The sequence below is a fragment of the Budorcas taxicolor genome, chromosome 20, assembly GCF_023091745.1.
Source record: "Budorcas taxicolor isolate Tak-1 chromosome 20, Takin1.1, whole genome shotgun sequence".
NCBI classification, from domain to species: domain Eukaryota; kingdom Metazoa; phylum Chordata; class Mammalia; order Artiodactyla; family Bovidae; genus Budorcas; species Budorcas taxicolor.
In genome coordinates this window covers 34,695,856-34,715,729 of record NC_068929.1, presented here as the reverse complement: position 1 = coordinate 34,715,729, position 19,874 = coordinate 34,695,856, and the positions used below count along the sequence as shown (strand labels likewise).

General features: G+C 42.2%; 1 protein-coding gene across 3 annotated transcripts in view; it reads left to right on the top strand.

The window, feature by feature from the left end:
- Positions 1 to 9,725: 9,725 nt before the first annotated feature.
- NNT (nicotinamide nucleotide transhydrogenase) overlaps positions 9,726 to 19,874 on the top strand; it is a 93,460-nt gene continuing 83,311 nt past the window's right edge. The window contains exons 1-3 of one of the 3 annotated variants that reach the window (XM_052659016.1): positions 9,768 to 9,828; positions 9,909 to 10,078; positions 14,993 to 15,197. In XM_052659016.1, coding sequence (XP_052514976.1) covers positions 15,047 to 15,197 — 151 coding nt within the window. In that variant the 5' untranslated portion in view covers positions 9,768 to 9,828; positions 9,909 to 10,078; positions 14,993 to 15,046. Of the gene's footprint in view, positions 9,829 to 9,908; positions 10,079 to 10,280; positions 10,378 to 14,992; positions 15,198 to 19,874 lie in introns of those variants that run through there. The other 2 variants (XM_052659015.1, XM_052659014.1) reach the window with 2 other exon arrangements.

Genomic DNA, 19,874 nt, shown 5'->3' with positions numbered 1-19,874 from the left:
ATGGAAAAAGCAAGAGAGTTCCAGAAAAACATCTATTTCTGCTTTATTGACTATGCCAAAGCCTTTGACTGTGTGGATCACAATAAGCTGTGGAAAATTCTGAGAGAGATGGGAATACCAGACCACCTAACCTGCCTCTTGAGAAATCTATATGCAGGTCAGGAAGCAACAGTTAGAACTGGACATGGAACAACAGATTGGTTCCAAATAGGAAAAGGAGTACGTCAAGGCTGTATATTGTCACCCTGCTTATATAACTTCTATGCAGAGTACATCATGAGAAACGCTGGGCTGGAAGAAGCACAAGCTGGAATCAAGATTGCTGGGAGAAATATCAATCACCTTAGATATGCAGATGACACCACCCTTATGGCAGAAAGTGAAGAGGAACTCAAAAGCCTCTTGATGAAAGTGAAAGAGGAGAGTGAAAAAGTTGGCTTAAAGCTCAACATTCAGAAAACGAAGATCACGGCATCCAGTCCCATCACTTCATGGGAAATAGATGGGGAAACAGTGGAAACAATGTCAAACTTTATATTTTGGGGCTCCAAAATCACTGCAGATGGTGATTGCAGTCATGAAATTAAAAGACCCTTACTTCTTGGAAGGAAAGTTATGACCAAAGTACAGACAACAGGAATATTAATAACTTTGGATGGGAGAAAAGCTATGTCAGTAAGAAATGGAACCAGGTGCCGATGAATTACAGAAAAAGGGAGGGTCTGGAAACTTCAAATGATCTCTATGTTCTCAGTAAAAGAGGGGGAAATGTCTTTACTGAGAATGGGAGACTTAAAAGTAGGGCTTAAGAAGGGTGGCGACAGTTGCAAAAGCTGCTGTGGGAGAAGAAGCTGAAGAGGAAGCGGTCATGCTCACAGGAGGGCTGCTGGGTGGTTCAGAAAATCCAGCTGAGATTGAAGACCAGGGACTTGTAAGGACAATACTGAAAAATTTTATAATTTTTCTCGAGCAACTCTTCCTATCCTGATCTGAGATCTGAGAAACCTGTTAGTGGGAGTCTAATTTTGTTAAGGCAGTTAAGGCAGTAGGGTAAAGACAGAAGGGGCTGTTCATGGTTTAAGCTAGCTAGAGGAAGGATTGAAAATAAAAGACAGGTGATAGATGGAAAGGGAAAGGGGGGTCAAAAGAAAGAAATGAGGGGAGTTGGAAAGAAAGAAAGTGGTTGTCCGAGCATGAGATGTGAGAGTTAAAAATTTTAGAGGAAGTTCTGGCAGACAGTTGTAACATACAATATTGTACTAACTGCATGATTCAACTAATTGAACTGAAGTGCTTGCTGGCCAGCAGCAAGGTAATATAATAACTGGAGGTGCTATTTTCAGAATTTAAATTTGGCATTCAAAAGACCGTTTGGAACATCAATTTTTTTTTAAGGAACACCAATGTTTATAAATGTAACATAAGAGGCATGTTCTGCTTCCCTGGTATTCACTGCCCTCTCTGTCGGCATGAGTTCAAAAGCCAGTGTGTTCTTTCTGTTTCAACTCCTAGAGGATGCTAACCCAGTTTTCTTTTTACGTATGGCTGCGTCAAGTCTTAGTTGTAGCAGGCGGGATCTCTGTTGTGGGCAGTTGGGGTCCAGAGTGTGTGGGCTCTGTAGTTGTAACATGTGGACTCAGTAGTTGTGGCGTGCAAACTTAGTTGCCCCGTGGCATATGGGATTAGTTCCCCAATCAGGGATCAAACCCGCATCCCCTGCATTGGGAGGGGGATTCTTAACCACTGGACCACCAGGAAAGTCCCAAGGTTTTCTTTCTTTTGACCAATATTTGTTGCCTGCCTAATAAAGCCAGACAGTCTGTTAGGTGTTGATGACTCATCAACAAGTAAGATGAAATATCCATCCTCAAGAAGTTTAAATGCAGCAATCAATAGGCAAAAATAATGCAGAATGATAAACACTATGATTATGTTAAAAGTTGGGTGTCAATGAGAGGCCACCTAACTCAACCTTGAGTAGTCCAAAGAGGCTTCTGTGAGAAGGTGTCATCTAAAATGAAATAAAGGAGTAGTAGGTATAATCCCAGAGAAGGCCATGACACTCCACTCCAGTACTCTTGCCAGGAAAATCCCATGGATGGAGGAGCCTGGTGGGCTGCAGTCCATGGGGTCTCGAAGAGTTGCACACGACTGAGTGACTTCACTTTCACTTTTCAGTTTCATGCATTGGAGAAGGAAATGGCAACCCACTCCAGTGTTCTTGCCTGGACAATCCCAGGGATGGGGGAGCCTAGTGGGCTGCCGTCTATGGGGTTGCACAGAGTCGGACAGAACTGAAGCGACTTAGCAGCAGCAGCAGCAGCAGCAGCAGCAGCAGCAGCAGGTATAATCCAGGCAGATGAATGGGGAGGGGGAAATAAGAGGGACTCAATGTTCACAGAGACATCTCTGTCTCTGAAGGAGCCTCTGGGTTCCTTGCATCTCTTGGTATCTTCATTCTTACAGGCCAATTATCTTAACATCCCCATACCTAGGGGATACTTCTACTAGGAATCATTGAACCAGAAGATTTATATTTAACTGTCAGTAATATTTCTTATTTATGTGTCTTTAGATATGTCAGCTGATCTCAAGTCAGTTTCTTCATCTTAAAACAGGAATAACAATACCTACTCCAAGAGTCGGGCACGACTGAGCGACTTCACTTTCACTTTCACTTCAGAGTTATTAAGATGATCAAATGAAGTGATACATGTGAAAGCACTATGTAAACTGTTAAATGTTACATAGATCTTAACTGTTCTTAGTGTCCTAAGATGTCATGCCCTATGCTTTTATATTCATTATGGGGATTAAGAAACCAAAAGTCCTGTGTCATTGCTATAGATTTACTGGTTCTTTTGAGGTCTGCCAAGTTTAAGCTCTGAAATAAATTGTTCTCTGAAGCTACTTAAAATGTTTGAGTTAATGCCATAAATTATTATCATTGGTCCTCTACTCAAAAGCCACTGCAGAGAAGATATGGCAGCTAAAGTATCATTTAGCAGTAGAGTGAGCAAGGCCATCCTTAGAGTACATGGGCCGCTCTATGGTAAAAAAGATCAATAGAGAGGAAAATCTGAAAATTAACAGGCCTAATAAATATTGCAGAATAAAGGTGAGATGGTGTGGTGGGAGGATGGAAAAGATCTTTACCTCCAAATTTAGGATGGCCTCTTGAACCATCAACATCTGCGTCACTCTACTTCAGAAAAGCCCCTCTAATGAAAAATCATTTCACAGAATTGGTTTCTTGTTTGGTGGGCAAATTCATTTGACAAACTCATGCCACTGGGGTGGAACAAGTGAATCTCTGCAACTTTTATATTAATTTTTCCCCTAATTTTACTAAGAAAAATTTAAAAAATACATACAGCTAATTTGAGAAAATTTTACATACTCATCTATGTGTGCTGTGTGCTTAGTCACTCAGTTGTGTCTGACTCTTTGCACCCTCATGGGCTGTAGCCCACCAGGTTCCTCTGTTCATGGGATTTTCCAGGCAAGAATATTGGAGTGGGTTGCCATTTCTTACACCAGGGGATCTTCCCAACCCAGGAAGCAAACCCACTTCCCTTGTGTCTCCTGCATTGGTGGGCAGATTCTTTATCATTCTGCCACCTGGGAAGCCCCTACCTGAGTACCTACCACCTATTAATCAATTCTGTCATTAACATTTTAATACACCTGCCAGGATAATTCTTTAGGTTGAATATTTTATTTTGAGATAATTGTTGATGTACATGCAATTGTAAAGAATAATACAAAGAGAATATTTGTTCTTTACCCAGTTTTTCTCAGTGGTAACATCTTGCAAAACTATAGTCCAATGGCACAACCAGGATACTGACGTTGATACAGTCAAGATTCAGAACATTTTCATCATCTTAAGGATTCCTTCCTGTTGCCCTTGTATAGTCACATCCACTCTCACCTCTTCCTTAACTCTAGAAATTACTAATCTGTTCTCCATTTCCATAATTTTGTTATTTCAAGAATGTGTGGCATCATTCAGAATATAATCTTTTGGGACTGGCCTTTTTCTCTCAGCATAATTCTCTGTTGATTCATCCAAGCTGCTGTGTGTATCAATACTTTATTCTTTTTCATTGCTGAAAAGCATTCCACTGTAAGAATGTACAACAGTCTGTTCAACCATTCACCTGTTGAAGAACATCTGGGTTGTTTCCAGTCTTGGATTATTATGAATAAGGCTACTATAAACATTGGTGTACAGGTTTTTATTTTTTATTTTTGCCACACTGTGTGGCTTATGGGATCTTAGGTCCTCAATCAGAGATTGAACCTGGGCCCTTGGCAGTGAGAGCATCAAGTTTGAACCACTGGACCGCCAGGAGATTACCAGTGTACAGGTTTTTGCAGAAACATAAAATTTTATTTCTCTGGGATAGATGTCCAGGACTGTAAACACGGTAGTTACAAGTTTAGTCTTTTAAAAAAATTTTATTTATTTTTAATTGAAGGATAATTGCTTTATAATATTGCTTTGGTTTCTTTCTGGAGGTTTCTGTTGTCGTTTAGAAGTTGCTCTGTAGGAGCTGTTCCATGTTCTAATGAGTTTTTGATGTATTTGTAGGGAGGCAGGTGATCTCCTTGTCTTACTCCTCTGCCATCTTCTTTTGTTCACAAGTTTAGTTTTTAAAGAAATCACCAAACTTTTTCCACTGACGGGTACCATTTTACATCATCATTAGTAATATGTGAGTGATCTAGCCTCTCCCCTTCATTGCCAGCATTGGGTATTGTCACTATTTTTTTATATTAGACATTCATAGAGATGTGTAGTGATGTCTCATTGTGGTTTTAATTTTCATTTCCTTAATGGCTATTGACATTGATTATATTTTCATATGCTTATATTGCTCTTTGGTGAAATATCTTTTTATGCATTTTGCCCATTTTCTATTTGGATTTTTTTAATTGTTGAGTTTTGGAAGTTCTTGTATTTTCTAGATACAAGTCCTTTGTAGAGCAGGAGGGAATTTTCTCAAGTCAAGTTTAAGACATCTGTGGATATCCCAGTGGAAATGGCCAGCTTGCGGTTGGCTGCATGTGTCTGGAGGTTAGGAGAGAGACTGGAGCAGAACATTAAGCTTTGAGAGTTGTGATAGCACAATTGACATTACACTGGAGGGAAGACAACATTAGAGATGAAGGGAAAGACGGTCAAGAGAACATTTGTACATTTAAATGGTGTAAGAACTGAGAACAAATGGTTAAAGAGATAGGAGGAGGTAGGAGAGTGGTGAGATGAAAACCAGAACCTGGTTTTTGCTTTACTGTAATGGGTATCACCTGGAATTAAAAAAAAAAAAATCTACAAAGAGATGATACTCACAAAACTGCTTAAAAAGCAAGCAAACTAGAGTTTTCATCAAATGCAATATTTAAAAGTTAAGTAGAAACATGTTAACTGCTATTATGGAGTTTCGCAATAATGTAGTTGGATAATAGTAGCTATGTAGTATATAGTTATATATATTTTTAATAAAATGAAGGAAAAATTCAATTAGGTTGAGTATTATAAAAGTAAACAAGTGTATGGAAAATTCTTTTAATTATTAATACAAAACAACTTTTACCTGGATTTCCCCCAAATAGTTTGAACTTTCACCTGAAACTCAGGAACTGGTGAATCTACCCATGTTAAAAACAATACGACTTTACTTTGTAGTAGCCTTAAACATACAGACTGTTCCTGTAGTGGGTTGAACAGTGTCTCCCCAAAATTTGTGATCACACTTATTTGATACGGTCTTTGCAGATTTAATTTTAGTTAAGGATCTTGAGATGAATTCAGGATTTAGGGAGGACCTTAAATCTACTGGTTGATGTCTTCATAAGGGAAAGGAGAGGGAGATGTGGGCACAGAGAGACACATAGAAGGGGTAGAAGTGCGAAGAGGAAGCAGAGATTGGAATAATATGTCTACAAGCCAAAGAACACCAGCGACTGCTGACAACTAGAAGTGACTGCCGATAACCAGAAGCTTTCTCTACGTGCTAGGAGAGAGGTATGGGACATATTCTCCCTCAGAGCCCCCAGAGGAATCAACCCTGCTGACACTCTGATTTCAGACTTTTCGCCTCCAGAACTGTGCGTGAGTACATTTCTGTAATTTTAAGCTACCTAGGTTGCAGTAATTTGTTACAGCAGCCTTAGGATACTAATGCAGCTCCTCAGTTCAGTTTAGTCATTCAGTCGTGTCCGACTCTTTGTGACCCCATGGACTGTAGCACTCCAGGCTTCCCTGTCCATCACCAACTCCTGGAGTTTGCTAAAACTCATGTCCATCGAGTCAGTGACAGCATCCAACCATCTCACCCTCTGTCATCCCCTTCTCCTCCTGCCTTCAATTTTTCCCAGCATCAGTGAGTAAGTTTTCCAATGAGTCAGTTCTTCGCATCAGGTGGCCAAAGTATTGGAGCTTCAGCTTCAGCATCAGTCCTTCCGATGAATATTCAGGACTGATTTCCTTTAGAGTTGACTGGTTTGATCTCCTTGTAGTACAACGGACTCTCAAGTCTTCTCCAACACCACAGTTCAAAAGTATCAATTCTTCAGCACTCAACTTTTTTTATGGTCCAGCTCGCACATCCATACATGACTGCTGGAAAAACCATAGCTTTGACTAGACAGACCTTTGTTGGTAAAGTAATGTCTCTGCTTTTTAGTATGCTATCTAGGTTGGTCATAGCTTTTCTTGCAAGGAGCAAGCATCTTTTAATTTTCTGGCTGCAGTCACCATCTGCAGTGATTTTGGAGCCCAGGAAAATAAAGTCTGCCACTGTTTCTATTGTTTCCCCATCTATCTCCCATGAGGTGATGGGGCCAGATGCTATGATTTTCATTTTTCGAATGTTGAGTTTTAAGCCAACTTCTTCACTCTCCTCTTTCACTCTTATCAGCTCCTATCCCTCACCATTTTCTCAGGCCCCCAAAGATACCACTACAGATTTTTTGTTATTCATTAAAAAAAGCATAGATTTCTTTCATTGGCACTTACTGCATAGAGACAACAAAAGTATGCTTAGAGCTGGTGTTTTATTTTATTTATTTTTGACTGTGCTGGGTCTTTGTTGATACGCACAGGCTCCCTCTAGTTGCGGTGAGCATGAGCTACTCTTTGTTGTGGTGCATGGGCTTCTTATTTCAGTGGCCTCTCTTGTTGTGGTGCACAGGTTCTAGGCACATGGGCTTCAGTAGTTGCAGCATGCGGGCTCAGTAGTTGTGGTATGTGTGCTCAGTAGTTGCAACCCCTGGAGTCTAGAGCATGGACTTGGTAATAGTGGCTCATGGGTTTAGTTGCTCTGGGGTACTTGGGATCCTCCTGGACCAGTGATAGAACACATGTCCCCTGTGTTGGCAGACAGATTTTTATCCACTGTGAAGTGAAGTGAAAGTTGCTCAGTTGTGTCCGACTCTTTGCGACTCCATGGACTGCAGAGTCCATGGAATTCTCCAGGCCAAAATACTGGAGTTGGTAGCCTTTCCCTTCTCCAGGGGATTCTCTCAACCCAGGGATCGAACCCAGTAATATAAGGGAAGTCCTAGTTGGTGTTTTTGATGCTTATAAAACTAATGGCCAATTATTTAACTTTGTGCTCTCTGTTTAAAGTCAGCTTGCCTGTATCCTCTTCCAATTAATGCTGATTAGTATAAATTCATTTAGCTGGTTATTATTTGCTTCCTACAATCAAACACACTCTGTTTTTTTTTTGGCTGCTGACGTTAGTTAGTGTGTTAGTTAGTGATGGATGTTAGTTCCCAGAACAGGGATAAACCTGCTCTCCCTGCATTGGAAGCACAGAGTCTTAAACACTGGACTGCCAGGAAGGTCTGCAAACACACTCTTGCTTGGTCTACCTGAGAGAAGAGGGCTGAGACTGAGGTTAGTGACGGTTGCTTTGAAATCTGGTGTCTGCATTATTAAAAATCCCCATAATTGAAGTATATGAGCTCATTGAAGTTATTTACTTTGCTAATAATTATTTACAATAAGGAAGTTTGAAAAAACAAACTACTGACAACTATTTAAGGTAATAACCACAACGAAAACATTAAATTGACCTGTTCTCCGTCCAACACTAGAGGCAGTGTTTTGGTGTCTTCCCAGTTAGCTCAGTGGTAAAGAATCTGCCTGCCAATTCAGGTAGATGCAGGAGATGTGGGTTTGATCCCTGGGTCAGGAAGATCTCCTGGAGTAGGAAATGGCAACTTACTCTAGTATTTTTGCCTGGGAAATCCCATGGACAGAGAAGTCTCATGGGCTACAGCCCATGGAGTCGCAAAGAGTCAGATAGAACTGAGCAACTAACACTTTTCACTTTCAGTCTTAGGACTATTGACATTTGGGGCCAGGCAATTCTTTGCTGTAAGGGGCTACCTAGTGTAATACGGGATGTTTAGCAGCATCCCTGGTCTCTATCCATTAGATGCCTCCCTTTTCCAGTTGTGATGACCAAAGATCTCCAGACATTGTGGGAAAAATTTTCCCCAGCTGGGAACCAACCATTGTTCTAAGTCTTGGGAGAGAAAGAAGCAAACCTCTGCTCCACTCCCCCACCTACACATGTGTTTTAAGCCAACCTTAGGTTTTTCCCCAGTTTTATTGATATGATTGACATATGTGTGCTTAGTTGCTCAGTTGTGTTATATTGATATATAGTACTGCATATGTTTAAGGAGTATAGCATAATAATGTGACTTACATTTGTTGGGAAAGGAGCTTAGTTTTTAATCCTTATCAAATACTCCTACCTCACTGTACTCGCAGTATCTTGAACCTGTTTCTGCTGCTGCTGCTGCTAAGTCGCTTCAGTGTGTCTGACTCTGTGCCACCCCATAGACGGCAGCCCACTAGGCTCCTCTGTCCCTGGAATTCTCCAGGAAAGAATACTGGAGTGGCTTGCCATTTCCTTCTCCAATGCATGAAAGTGAAAAGTGAAAGTGAAGCCGCTCAGTCGTGCGGGACTTTTAGCAACCCCATGGGCTGCAGCTTACCAGGCTCCTCTGTCCATGGGATTTTCCAGGCAAGAGTACTGGAGTGCGGTGCCATTGCCTTCTTCGGAGCTTGTTTCTAGGGTTGCACTTATCATGGTTCATTATTATTTTAAAGCATGGAGCCGTGTCCTTTCCCGTCTGTGAACTCCTCCAGGACAAGAACAGTGATTTTACTTTGCCTGGATGCAGTAGAAGTCCTCAAGTTGAATGACCTTCTGTAGTGCTTAAACACAATAAATGTTCGCAAAGTAAGGGCTTCCCTGTAGTTTATTTCTTTTTAAGGATATGGAATATGTCTTGTGTCACGTCTTTGAGTTTCATAATTTTTAAACTCATTTAAATATTTCAATTAAAGTAAAGAAGCAGTGAGCATCTTGACACTTCATGATGATTCAGCTTTGGATAAGTGGACCAGTGTGTATCTTATTTCTCCCACTTTCAATCAGAAGACACCTGCAGACTAAGTAACAGGAGTCATCGCCTTGCAAAGCCGTTTGGCAGTTTTGCCGAAACCAGCCTAGGCCTGGTCAGGACACTTACCGTCCACCAAGGGCGCTCCGCAGCCCTGGCTATTAATACTCAAAGAAGCACACGGCTTTCCGTGGGCGGGCCGTTGGAAGACCAGTCCGCAGAAGTGTGTTAATTTTCGGGCCTTGACATCGTTTCGGAAGCATTTAACTCCACCTCTCCATCCGGAATTAAAAACATTCCCGCCCGTCACCACCTCCTGGCCTCCTCTCACTTACTTTTTGGTCTTCTGTTTCAGACGTTCTGATTTTTCCTAGAGAGCGAGAGGAAAGTCAGGTACCAAAAGTGGAGTTCTATTACTTTATTTGCTCTGGTGGGACAATGCAGGTAGTCTCACTTTGTTCCTGGCTCTCCAGGAGAGGACAAATGTGGCCGTTGGCAACTTCAGCGCCCGCTCTGGGCTCCAGGTTTGATTGACAAAGACGGGAGGAGGGATCGCACGGAGGCGGGGCCGAGGAGCAGCAGGTCGAGCCCGAGACAAAGAGGGTTTTGGCAGCCCCGGGAGAAGAGGCAAGGGTTCCTTGGGGTAACTGGTCTTTGCGCTGCAAGGGGCATTTCGTGGGGTCGCTTTCTCATTTGAAGAGAGGGCGGGCGGGCGGACGGGCGGGCGGGCTGGGGGAGGGGGCCGGGCGGGAAGAAGGGCCTGGCGGGGAGGCGAAGGGGGGGGACTGGGAACCGGGGTGGGGGCTGCGCCGCGGTCACGTGGTCTCCGCAGCCACGGGGTTGGGGCTGTTCTTCCGGGTTGCTGGAGCCGCGGGGCTGGAGCCCGGGTCTGCCAGCGCGACGTCCGCTCGCGGCCCGCGGACGCCTGGCCTCCCCGCCAAGGTGAGCGTCCATGCAGCCCGGGCACGCGCCTGGGGCGCAGCTGGGGAAGGGGCGTGGGGCTTGTACGGAAGGTCGAGATCCCGGAGCTGGGAAGACCTGTCAAGGAGCCGCTGGGGGCGGGGTCGACAGTGACCGGGGCGCCGGGTGCCCCCGGGAGCCTGAGGCCGTGCCTCGAGGACCCTCTTTCTGGTCTGAAGCTGGGGCGACCTGGAAGCGAGTCGGGGGTGGTGGATTCGAGAACCGGGTTTCCGCCGCAGAAGGCAGGGAACGAGGTGTCAGCTGTGCAGATGCAGATTTTGGAGCTTTGGGGGGATGGGGCTGGAGTTCTACAGGGTCCTTTCAGCTTAAAGGATGGGAGGACATAGGTGACTTTCGATAAGTGGTGCATCCAGAAAGGTGGCACCTGGACGCGCCGAAACTGTGCTTGAACCCGGAGAGATTTGGGGTGGGTGACCGGCTGGAAACACAGGTGGTGCTGTTGAAAGTTTTAAGTGTATGGGGGGTGGGGCAGGCTGGTGTTGGTCTGGGCGAGCCTGTATTGGGCTGAGAGTGGGGTCTGGGCTGGCGCTGGGGGAAAGATCGTGTAGTGGGGCTGAGCTGATTCGAACTCCGGAGGCGGAATGACTATTATGCAGCCAGTCTCCACCAATCGGCTTCCGAGGAAGGTTATAAATAGCGGTCCCTGGCAGATGCTAGCCGGGTGGCAGTTTAGCTGCCGAGGGAGGAGCTTGAACCTGTGGGTTTGAGCGAGGTCACACTGCCTGCTAGTCTAAGCTTTGGTAGGGTATTGTGTCCTTGGTTGGCATGTCTCACTTTTAAAAGCGTGACTTGTTTATTACAGTTGCAGGTGCCCTTTATTCGCCCTCTGGTGCAAGGAAGTCCTTAAGCAATCTGTAAGGAGTCTTGTAGGATAGGATGTATTCGGAACAGTGAGGGTTGTGTGCTTTTATTTAAAATGTTTCCCTCTTCTGCAAACTGTGGCCGTTTAAAAATTTAAAAAAATTGAATTGACAGTTTAGGATTGCTTTCTTATCAGCAAGTGTGCTCAGGCTGCTCACCTCTGCTGATGGAATCACTTTTCCACAAAGCTACATAGCCTTTAATTTTTAAAGGAAATTTCCTGAAACTCCCTGGAGAATATATTCATAGAACTCCTATATTCATAGGCTTCAGGTTATCTAACTCTAGTTACACATTCACTGAATCAAACAATACTTGTTGGTTTCCTCTATTTTGTGCAAGGCACTGGGCCAGAGGTAATACTAAAGTGAATACTGATAGCAGTAAAGATACTGTGTCCTTTTAATCCTCACAGTGACCCTACAAGGTACTGTTATTATTTCCCCCATTTTAAAGGTGATGAAATCCGATAGAGAAGTTCAGTGACTTGCCAAGGTGACACAGCTAATGCGTTGCAGGTGGGGCTTCCAATTAAGAGTTCACACTCTTAGCCTCTGTGTTATCCTCTCTCAGGTTCTTGCCTCCAAACATTTTAATCTATTAGGAGAGATACCAAAATGCCTTACATTTACTGGTGGTGTGAATGCCCCAATTTTCAGTTGTAAAGTTGCTGTGCATTTCTTAATAGCCATAGAAGCACATGGATAATAAAATAGCAGAGAGCTTTCAAGTGAAGTTAGGGGAAGATGTGACAATTAAGATAACGGTTCTTGAATAACGGCTCTTGGTGTCTGCAGTTCCTCCCCATCTGAGGATTTAGCTAACTGCACACTGTGTATATTGTACTATTGATATTTAGTATTGAAAAGTAGCTGCCTAGGAGCAGACCCATGAAGTTCAAACCCTGTTGGTCAAGGGTCACCTCTACTTGTCTTTGCTGTAAACAAGTACTCGGCTGTGATAACATGGTTCAGATATCTCTGAATATCTTTCAGGGTCATTTTAATTTGATTTAGGCTTAGTGACAGTTTCTTGACACTAAACTACTTCCTTATCAACTGTCTTACATGCTCATAACTTGAATCAAGTAGAATTTGGAGGAGCACTTGGTCTCTGAAGGCCTTGGCTATGTTGATGTCTGATGCCAGGGCTTTGTTCAACATCAAATTATACTTTTTTAAGTAGACAGGGCAAATTGTGCAGACTCCAGGCCATGAAACAGGACTTCAGCTTTAGAGCATTGCAAAATCTCCATCTAATGATAAAACGTCTAGAGCCTGATTGTGCCCTTCAAGGGAGCTTTCCTGTACTCCTTTTATAGGAGAGCAGACTGAGGTGCCGAGAAATTCAAGCCAAACAGTGAGTGAGTAGCAGGTTTAGACAATACCCAGGCTGCATTATAACTAGCTTTGTTATTTTGCTGATGAGGTCTGGGTAAGCCTGACCAGTGAGAATGGTGGTTGTTGGGGATATGGGACGATCCAGGAAGAGAAACTAGGGTAAATGAGGAGATTGCGCTAGGACTAGGCCCTTGGTAGTGGTAGGAAAAAATTTCCCTTTCGACCTGAATTATCTTTTGTATATCTTTGGATCTCCCTCAGTTCTTGGCGTAGATTCAGTGAATGTTTTCAGTGGGTGGCTGAATTTTGAACTTGTTTGCTCTCCATTCTCAGCCATGAATAACTCTAGAAGTGACCTCTGAATGAACGAGGAGGGTATTTATTGATTCAGGGATGATTTAGAAAGACTGAGATGAAATGACATATATGGAAATACTCTGAAATTATAAAGTCTTCTGTCAGCATGTAAAGAATTATTCACATTTTTGGTTGCATGCCTGGACACATCTTACATGCTCCCTTTTCCTTAGCTTTGTTCATAGTATTCTCTCCTTCTCAAGTGCCTTTTCCTTCCTTTTCTTAGCCCTGTAGGAGGATATGATCTTCTTTGATGCCTCAAAGAACTTTGGACTTGTGTTACTCTGCTTTCTCTGTTATTGCTTGTTGACTTTTCTTATCTCCAAGTTTGTAACTGATTCCAGTTTAATTCTGCAGATGCTCCTAACAGCTGTGCCTCTGAGACTCAGCCCTCCATGTGTTTATTGAATTAAAGAGCATCAAGAATAAGCACTACCTGGACTGAGCATTTCTGTTCCCAGTGTTGCTTTCTGGTATTTGCACGAAGTGGCTTCAGGGGCTTGTGGCAGTAGTTATGACATGAAAAATGAGTTAGACCCTACTTCCTCTGGAGGCTGGAAGTATGTTTTTGGAGGCTGCTGAGTTTGGGTTCTGGGTCCCAGAAGGGCCTGCACCATGGGGCAGAGCCTAAAGGCATAGTAAGTGGAGTTAGCTGTGGTTGACTGAGAACAGTTCCAGGTCCTCTGCTTCTTCACATTTTTGAAGGAAAGAGAGCATTGGGAATCAGGGGGATAGTGGGAGAGCCTTCTGTGTACTCTCTGGGATCTGCCAGGGAGGTTGGAGAAAATAGCCACTGAAATCTCCAAAACAGCAAAGGTCACAATGCCATTTCACCTAGTTCATTTAGAGCTGGCAGAAACCAGGCCTCGAGTGGTGAGAACCCCTCACAGAATTCCTAGTTACGCCCACATATGCAAGCACAAACCTATGTGGTAAAGTTAACTATGGAAGTTTTTTTTTCTTTTTTTTTAAAAATTGGAGTTGTATTTTGTGCATGTTAAATTTTCTTGAGATGTACACCTGGCAAACATGAATCTCACTCAGTCAAGCTGGGTTTGGGGTGGGGGTGTGTATATCTCTCAGGATGTATAGCCTGCTGCACTGAAAAGGATGGTGGTGTTTCCTGTATTGTATAGTGGCCAAACAAGTACTACTGTACTATTTAGAGAGTCTCAAGCAACCAGTATGAAATCACCACTGAATGAAGGATTGGGAAGAAGTGTACAAATTTGGCTCTTTAAGCTGGCTCTATCACATTGTTAGATAAAATGTACTTGAAAGTTGACTAAAGAGACTTTTAAGTACTGATATTTCTTAATTTATCCTTTCTTATACTGTGGTTCAGAGAAGGCAATGGCAACCCACTCTATTACTCTTGCCTGGGAAATCCCATGGACAGAGCCTGGTAAGCTGCAGTCCATGAGGTCTCTAAGAGTCGGACACAACTGAGCGACTTCACTTTCACTTTTCACTTTCATGCACTGGAGAAGGAAACGGCAACCCACTCCAGGGTTCTTGCCTGGAGAATCCCAGGGACAGGGGAGCCTGGTGATCTGCTGTCTACGGGCTCGTGCAGAGTCGGACACGACTGAAGCGACTTAGCAGCAGCAGCAAGGAAAGTTAAGGGGAATTTTGATTTTGTGCAGTTTTTGCTGAACAAACTGAGATGATAACTTTCATATATGATGTGACTGGACTTTATAGCAACTTTTCTTAACTTTTCAGCTACATTAAAGATCACTTAAACTTAAGTGACCTAGCTTGGAATTGAGTAATGAGTTTATAACTACAGTTTTAAGTGGGAAAACAGATTCCAAATTTTAAATACCTTAATTGGAAACCTTTTGAAGCATCTTCTTTAAGTAAAGGACTTGGCAAATAAATTCTTTGTAGATGCCCACGTTTAACTGTTATTTTCTAACCTCTCTCAATTTGCTTTTTTTTTAAAAAGGTTTTTGATATCCAAAAGGCAAAGTATGTTATTTTCAGCACATACACTTTTGCTTTCTTTCCTTTAGTGATTTACCTTGAAGGAAACTGGGGACCCAGAAAATCGGGAACTTCCTGTGAACATGGCGAACCTACTGAAAACAGTGGTGACTGGCTGCTCATGCCCTTTCCTCAGCAATTTGGGGTCCTGTAAGGTTCTACCAGGGAAGAAGAATATTTTACGAACATTTCATACTCATCGGATTCTGTGGTGTAAAGCCCCTGTAAAACCAGGTAAAGTCTCACTTTGAGTCGTAGAAACAATAGATCTGATGATGATAGAAAAACCACACAGTTTTACAGCCTAGTGCTTATGAGTGGTCATTTTGCGTAAAAAACTGAATGAGTGCTTTCTTATATTTTCCATGTACGGAAGTTCTTGGCTGTCAGTGCTAACAGAGAAGAAAATACAATAGAAAAAGAAAAATGTTAAATAAATTGAGCTTATACCCAGGAAACCATTGCTCATAGTAACCATTTCTCCTAGTAGCTCTTCCTCTTTCCTAGTTGGTATTGGGGAATCATACCATACATGGCTTAACAATGCCTAAGAATTAGGAACTAAGCAGATTGATTGATCTGCGTTAATGTTTCTTGATTTAGTAAGTGGCAGCTTCATCTCAGTTGCTCAGGGCAGAAACCTTAGAGTCATTCCTGATGCTTATGATCGGTATAGATCAGCTCTGCATTGTATCTTGAATCTGTTCTTTTCTTACCATCACCACTTTTATCATCCTGGTCCAAGCCACCATCACCTGTCAGCTGGACTGTTGCATTAGTCTTCTAAGTGGTCTCTGCGCTCTTTACCTCTGTCCCTGCCAACAGTCTGTTCTGTACAAGACAATGAGAATAATCTTTTAAAAATGAAAGATCATGTTACTCTACTTTTCTGTTCGGAATTTGCCACCAGCTTCCTCACTCACACAGAGTAATAGCTGAAGTCTTCCAATGGCCTACAGGCTTTCTCTGCTAGGACTCCCACATGCTTCTGTTCTGTGGTACAAGCCAGAAGGAGGAGAGGCTAAAAGGGGAAGCTTCTAAGCTGTGTCAGATCCCTTTAAGCATCTTGCCCAAAGACCCTTCTAGCGCTCTATCTATACCTCATTGGCCAGAACTCAGGTGGCAATATGTTGCTCTAAGGGAGACTTCAACATTTAGCTTTTTATTCTAGATGGCAACATACTTAAATAAAAATAGTATTCTGTTATTTTTAGGGGAGGAACAGCATGGATATTTGGGAAGAATCAGAAGTCTTTGCCATATAGAATATTCTCTTTTTGTTTGTAGAACTGTTATGTGCATTCAGCATGCCTAAATTGCCAAGTGTTTTCAGTTCTTATGTCTGCTTTTAGTAGATTTCATAGCCTCTTTTATTCTCACGTGACAAGTCACTATTGGCAGGGTACCTGCCTCTGAGAGCCCTCAGCCTTATCTGCAGATTAAGTGTCCTGGAAGGCCAGATTATCCAGTGTGATAAGAATGTGTATAAAGCAAAAGTCAGTAACTACACTGAGTACATGGGAATTGTCCTTGTAAGTGAAAGCCTGTACTTCAAGATCTCTATTATCAATTATGAGTAAGGCTTTTTTTTGTTTGCTTAATTTCTGTTCTTGACTATTTCCTAGATAATTATTTTTTAATCTCTAAAAGATGAGGATTCTGTTTATTCCTTAATATAGCCACAATTTCATTAACACATTGAAAAGCTTGAAAAGTAACTTTAGTCAGTTTTAATATTTTCTCAATTTTTTTTTTAACAGATGCCTTGTTCAAATTATGATCCAAACAGAGTCCATGTGTTGTATTTACTTGGTTGTCTCTTAGGTCTCTTTCAGTCTGTATGTTCCTCTTCTCTCTTTTCTTTTTATTTGTTGAAGCATTTAGTTGTCCTGTAGAATTTCCCACATAATTCCCTTGGTGTTATTTAACTAGGTTTCTTGTATTTTCTGTAATATTTAGCTGGATCTCAAGGCTTGGTCAGACTCAGGTTTGCCTTTTCCAGCTAGTGTACTTCGTAGGTGATGTTGTGCACTGTCTGTTGTATTCCATCAGGAAGATTGATCAGTGAGTTTAGATGTTGTCAGTGTGATCTATTATGAAGTTCCCATTGATTTTTCACTCAGAGGCGCTAGCAGCCTTTTAATTGATTGTTAACTAAATGTGTGATTTTATCAGTAGCTTTAATATCCTGTCATTTTATCTTCATTTATTAGGTAGAATTTTTCTATTAAAAAATTTTTCCTTCTGTGACAGTCATCCTTTGGTATCCATGGGGGATTGGTTCCAGACCTCCCGTGAATACCAGAATCTTTGGATGCTCAAGTTCCTCATATAAAATGGTGTAGTATTTGCATAGAACCTACACAGATCCTCCTGTATACTTTAAATCACCTTTAGGGTTACTTATCTTTAGGTTCAATCATCTTCAGGTTGACTTCCCTGGTGGCTCAGATGGTAAAGTGTCTGCCTACAATGTGGGAGACCCAGGTTCCATCCCTGGGATGGGAAGATCCTCTGGAGAAGGAAATGGCAACCCACTCCAGTACTCTTGCCTGGAAAATACCATGGATGGAGGAGTGATGTAGGCTACAGTCCATGGGGTCGCAAAGAGCTGGACACGACTGAGCGACTTCACTTTCTTTCTTAGGTTACTCATGATGCCTGTGTGTGTTAAGTCACTTCAGTCATGTCTGACTCTGTGTGACCCTATGGACTGTAGCCCGCCAGGCTCCTCTGTGGATACAGAGTGCGTGCATGCTAAGTCACTTCAGTTGTGTCTGACTCTTCTGCATTGGTAGGTGGTTCTTTACCACTAGCACCACCTGGGAAGTCCGTGGATAAAGAGGGCCAACTGTATTTCGTTACTCTGAGGTTGTATGGAAAAGGTGGGTAGATGTTTGATCATTGTTCAGTATATACTAGTTTTGCTCATCAGTTGGTTCTCTTATGTATTCATTTTCTGCTGTATTAGGTGATTGCAAAGTGGCTTCATATGACACATTTATTTTATTATCTTTTACTTCTGGAGGCCAAAGCCTGAGATGGTTCTCACTGGTGTCAGCAGGACGCATTCCTTCCAGAGGCTCTGTCTCCTTGCCTTTTCCAGTTTCTGGAGACTGTCTGTGTTCCTTGGCTCATGGCCTGTTTCTCTGTCTTCAAGGCCAGCAGGATAGCATCTCCAAATTTTTCTTTGACTCTGATTCTTCTGCTCCCTTCTTTCACATTTAAGGATCCATGTGATATATTGAGCCCACCCACATAATTTAGAATATTCTCCCTATTTCAAGGTCAGCTGATTAACAACCCTAATTCCATCTGTTACCATAATTCTCCTTTGCCATGTACTGGAACATATTCACTGATTCTGAGGATTAAGACATGGATATATTTGGGAGACTCTTATTCATCTCACCACACATTACTTTCTCCAAAGTTGAGAAGCTTTTAGCAAATATTTATTTTTTGAATATTTTTGAATTTTGAAATATTTATTATCATGAATTCTTGGATTTTAACATCTTTATATATATTTTATGACATTTGCAATTAATTATTTTTCTTTTTGATGCTCAAATTGTCTCATATGTGGCCAGTGGAAGCCCTTCCAGGTTGGTTCCTAAATCCTTTTGATGTGACTTCATCTGTCTTTGGTAACTTCCTTGGCATATGATATGTAGGACCTAGAGAATTTGAGGTTGTCCAATAAGTCTAGATAAGTTTATATAAGTTTATATAATTAATTTTTCACCTTAGTCCAAAATGTTTGCTATCTTTCAGTTATTTTCCTCTCTTTTAAGTAGAGAAGAAGATTCAGCATGTGTTTGCCTTTGGCTTACTATCAATTACTACTGCTTAAATAGTATGAGATCTAAGACTGCATGTCCAAATGCAGCTATTTTTAGGTTGATTTAGCCTCTGTAAAGTTTCACTTAATAAGTTACTCTGTAGAGATATTTTGATTTACCTTTTTATTATATAAGAGGAGAGTGAAAAAGTTGGCTTAAAGCTCAACATTCAGAAAACCAAGATCATGGCATCTGGTCCCATCACTTCATGGGAAATGAATGGGGAAACAGTTGAAACAGTGTCGGACTTTATTTTTTGGGGCTCCAAAATCACTGCAGATGGTGATTGCAGCCATGAAATTAAAAAAATGCTCACTCCTTGGAAGGAAAGTTATGACCAATCTAGATAGTATATTGAAAAGCAGAGGCATTACTTTGCCAACAAAGGTCCGTCTAGTCAAGGCTATGGTTTTTCCAGTGGTCATGTATGGATGTTGAGAGTTGGACTGTGAAGAAAGCTGAGCGCTGAAGAATTGATGCTTTTGAACTGTGGTGTTGGAGAAGACTCTTGAGAGTCCCTTGGACTGCAAGAAGATCCAACCAGTCCATCCTAAAGGAGATCAGTCCTGGGTGTTCTTTGGAAGGAATGATGCTAAAGCTGAAACTCCAGTACTTTGGCCACCTCATGGGAAGAGTTGACTCATTGGAAAAGACTCTGATGCTGGGAGGGATTAGGGGCAGGAGGGGAAGGGGATGACAGAGGATGAGATGGCTGGATGGCATCACGGACTCAATGGACGTGAGTCTGAGTGAACTCCGGGAGTTAGTGATGGACAGGGAGGCCTGGCGTGCTGCAATTCATGGGGTCACAAAGAGTTGGGCGTGACTGAGCGACTGAACTGTACTGAAAGTTTAGATTGGTAGAGTAAGTTTTCTAAACTTTAATAAGACATATAGAAGCAGATGCTCTTCATTAAAAATAATGTTTATGCCCATATATTGTGTAAAACAACAGAAAAAAAAATAGTGTATTTTAGCTAAGGCTGGTCTGAACTGTATATAAATAATCTGTTGCTGTTCAGTTGCTAAGTTGTATCCGACTCTTTGCAACTACATGGACTGCAGC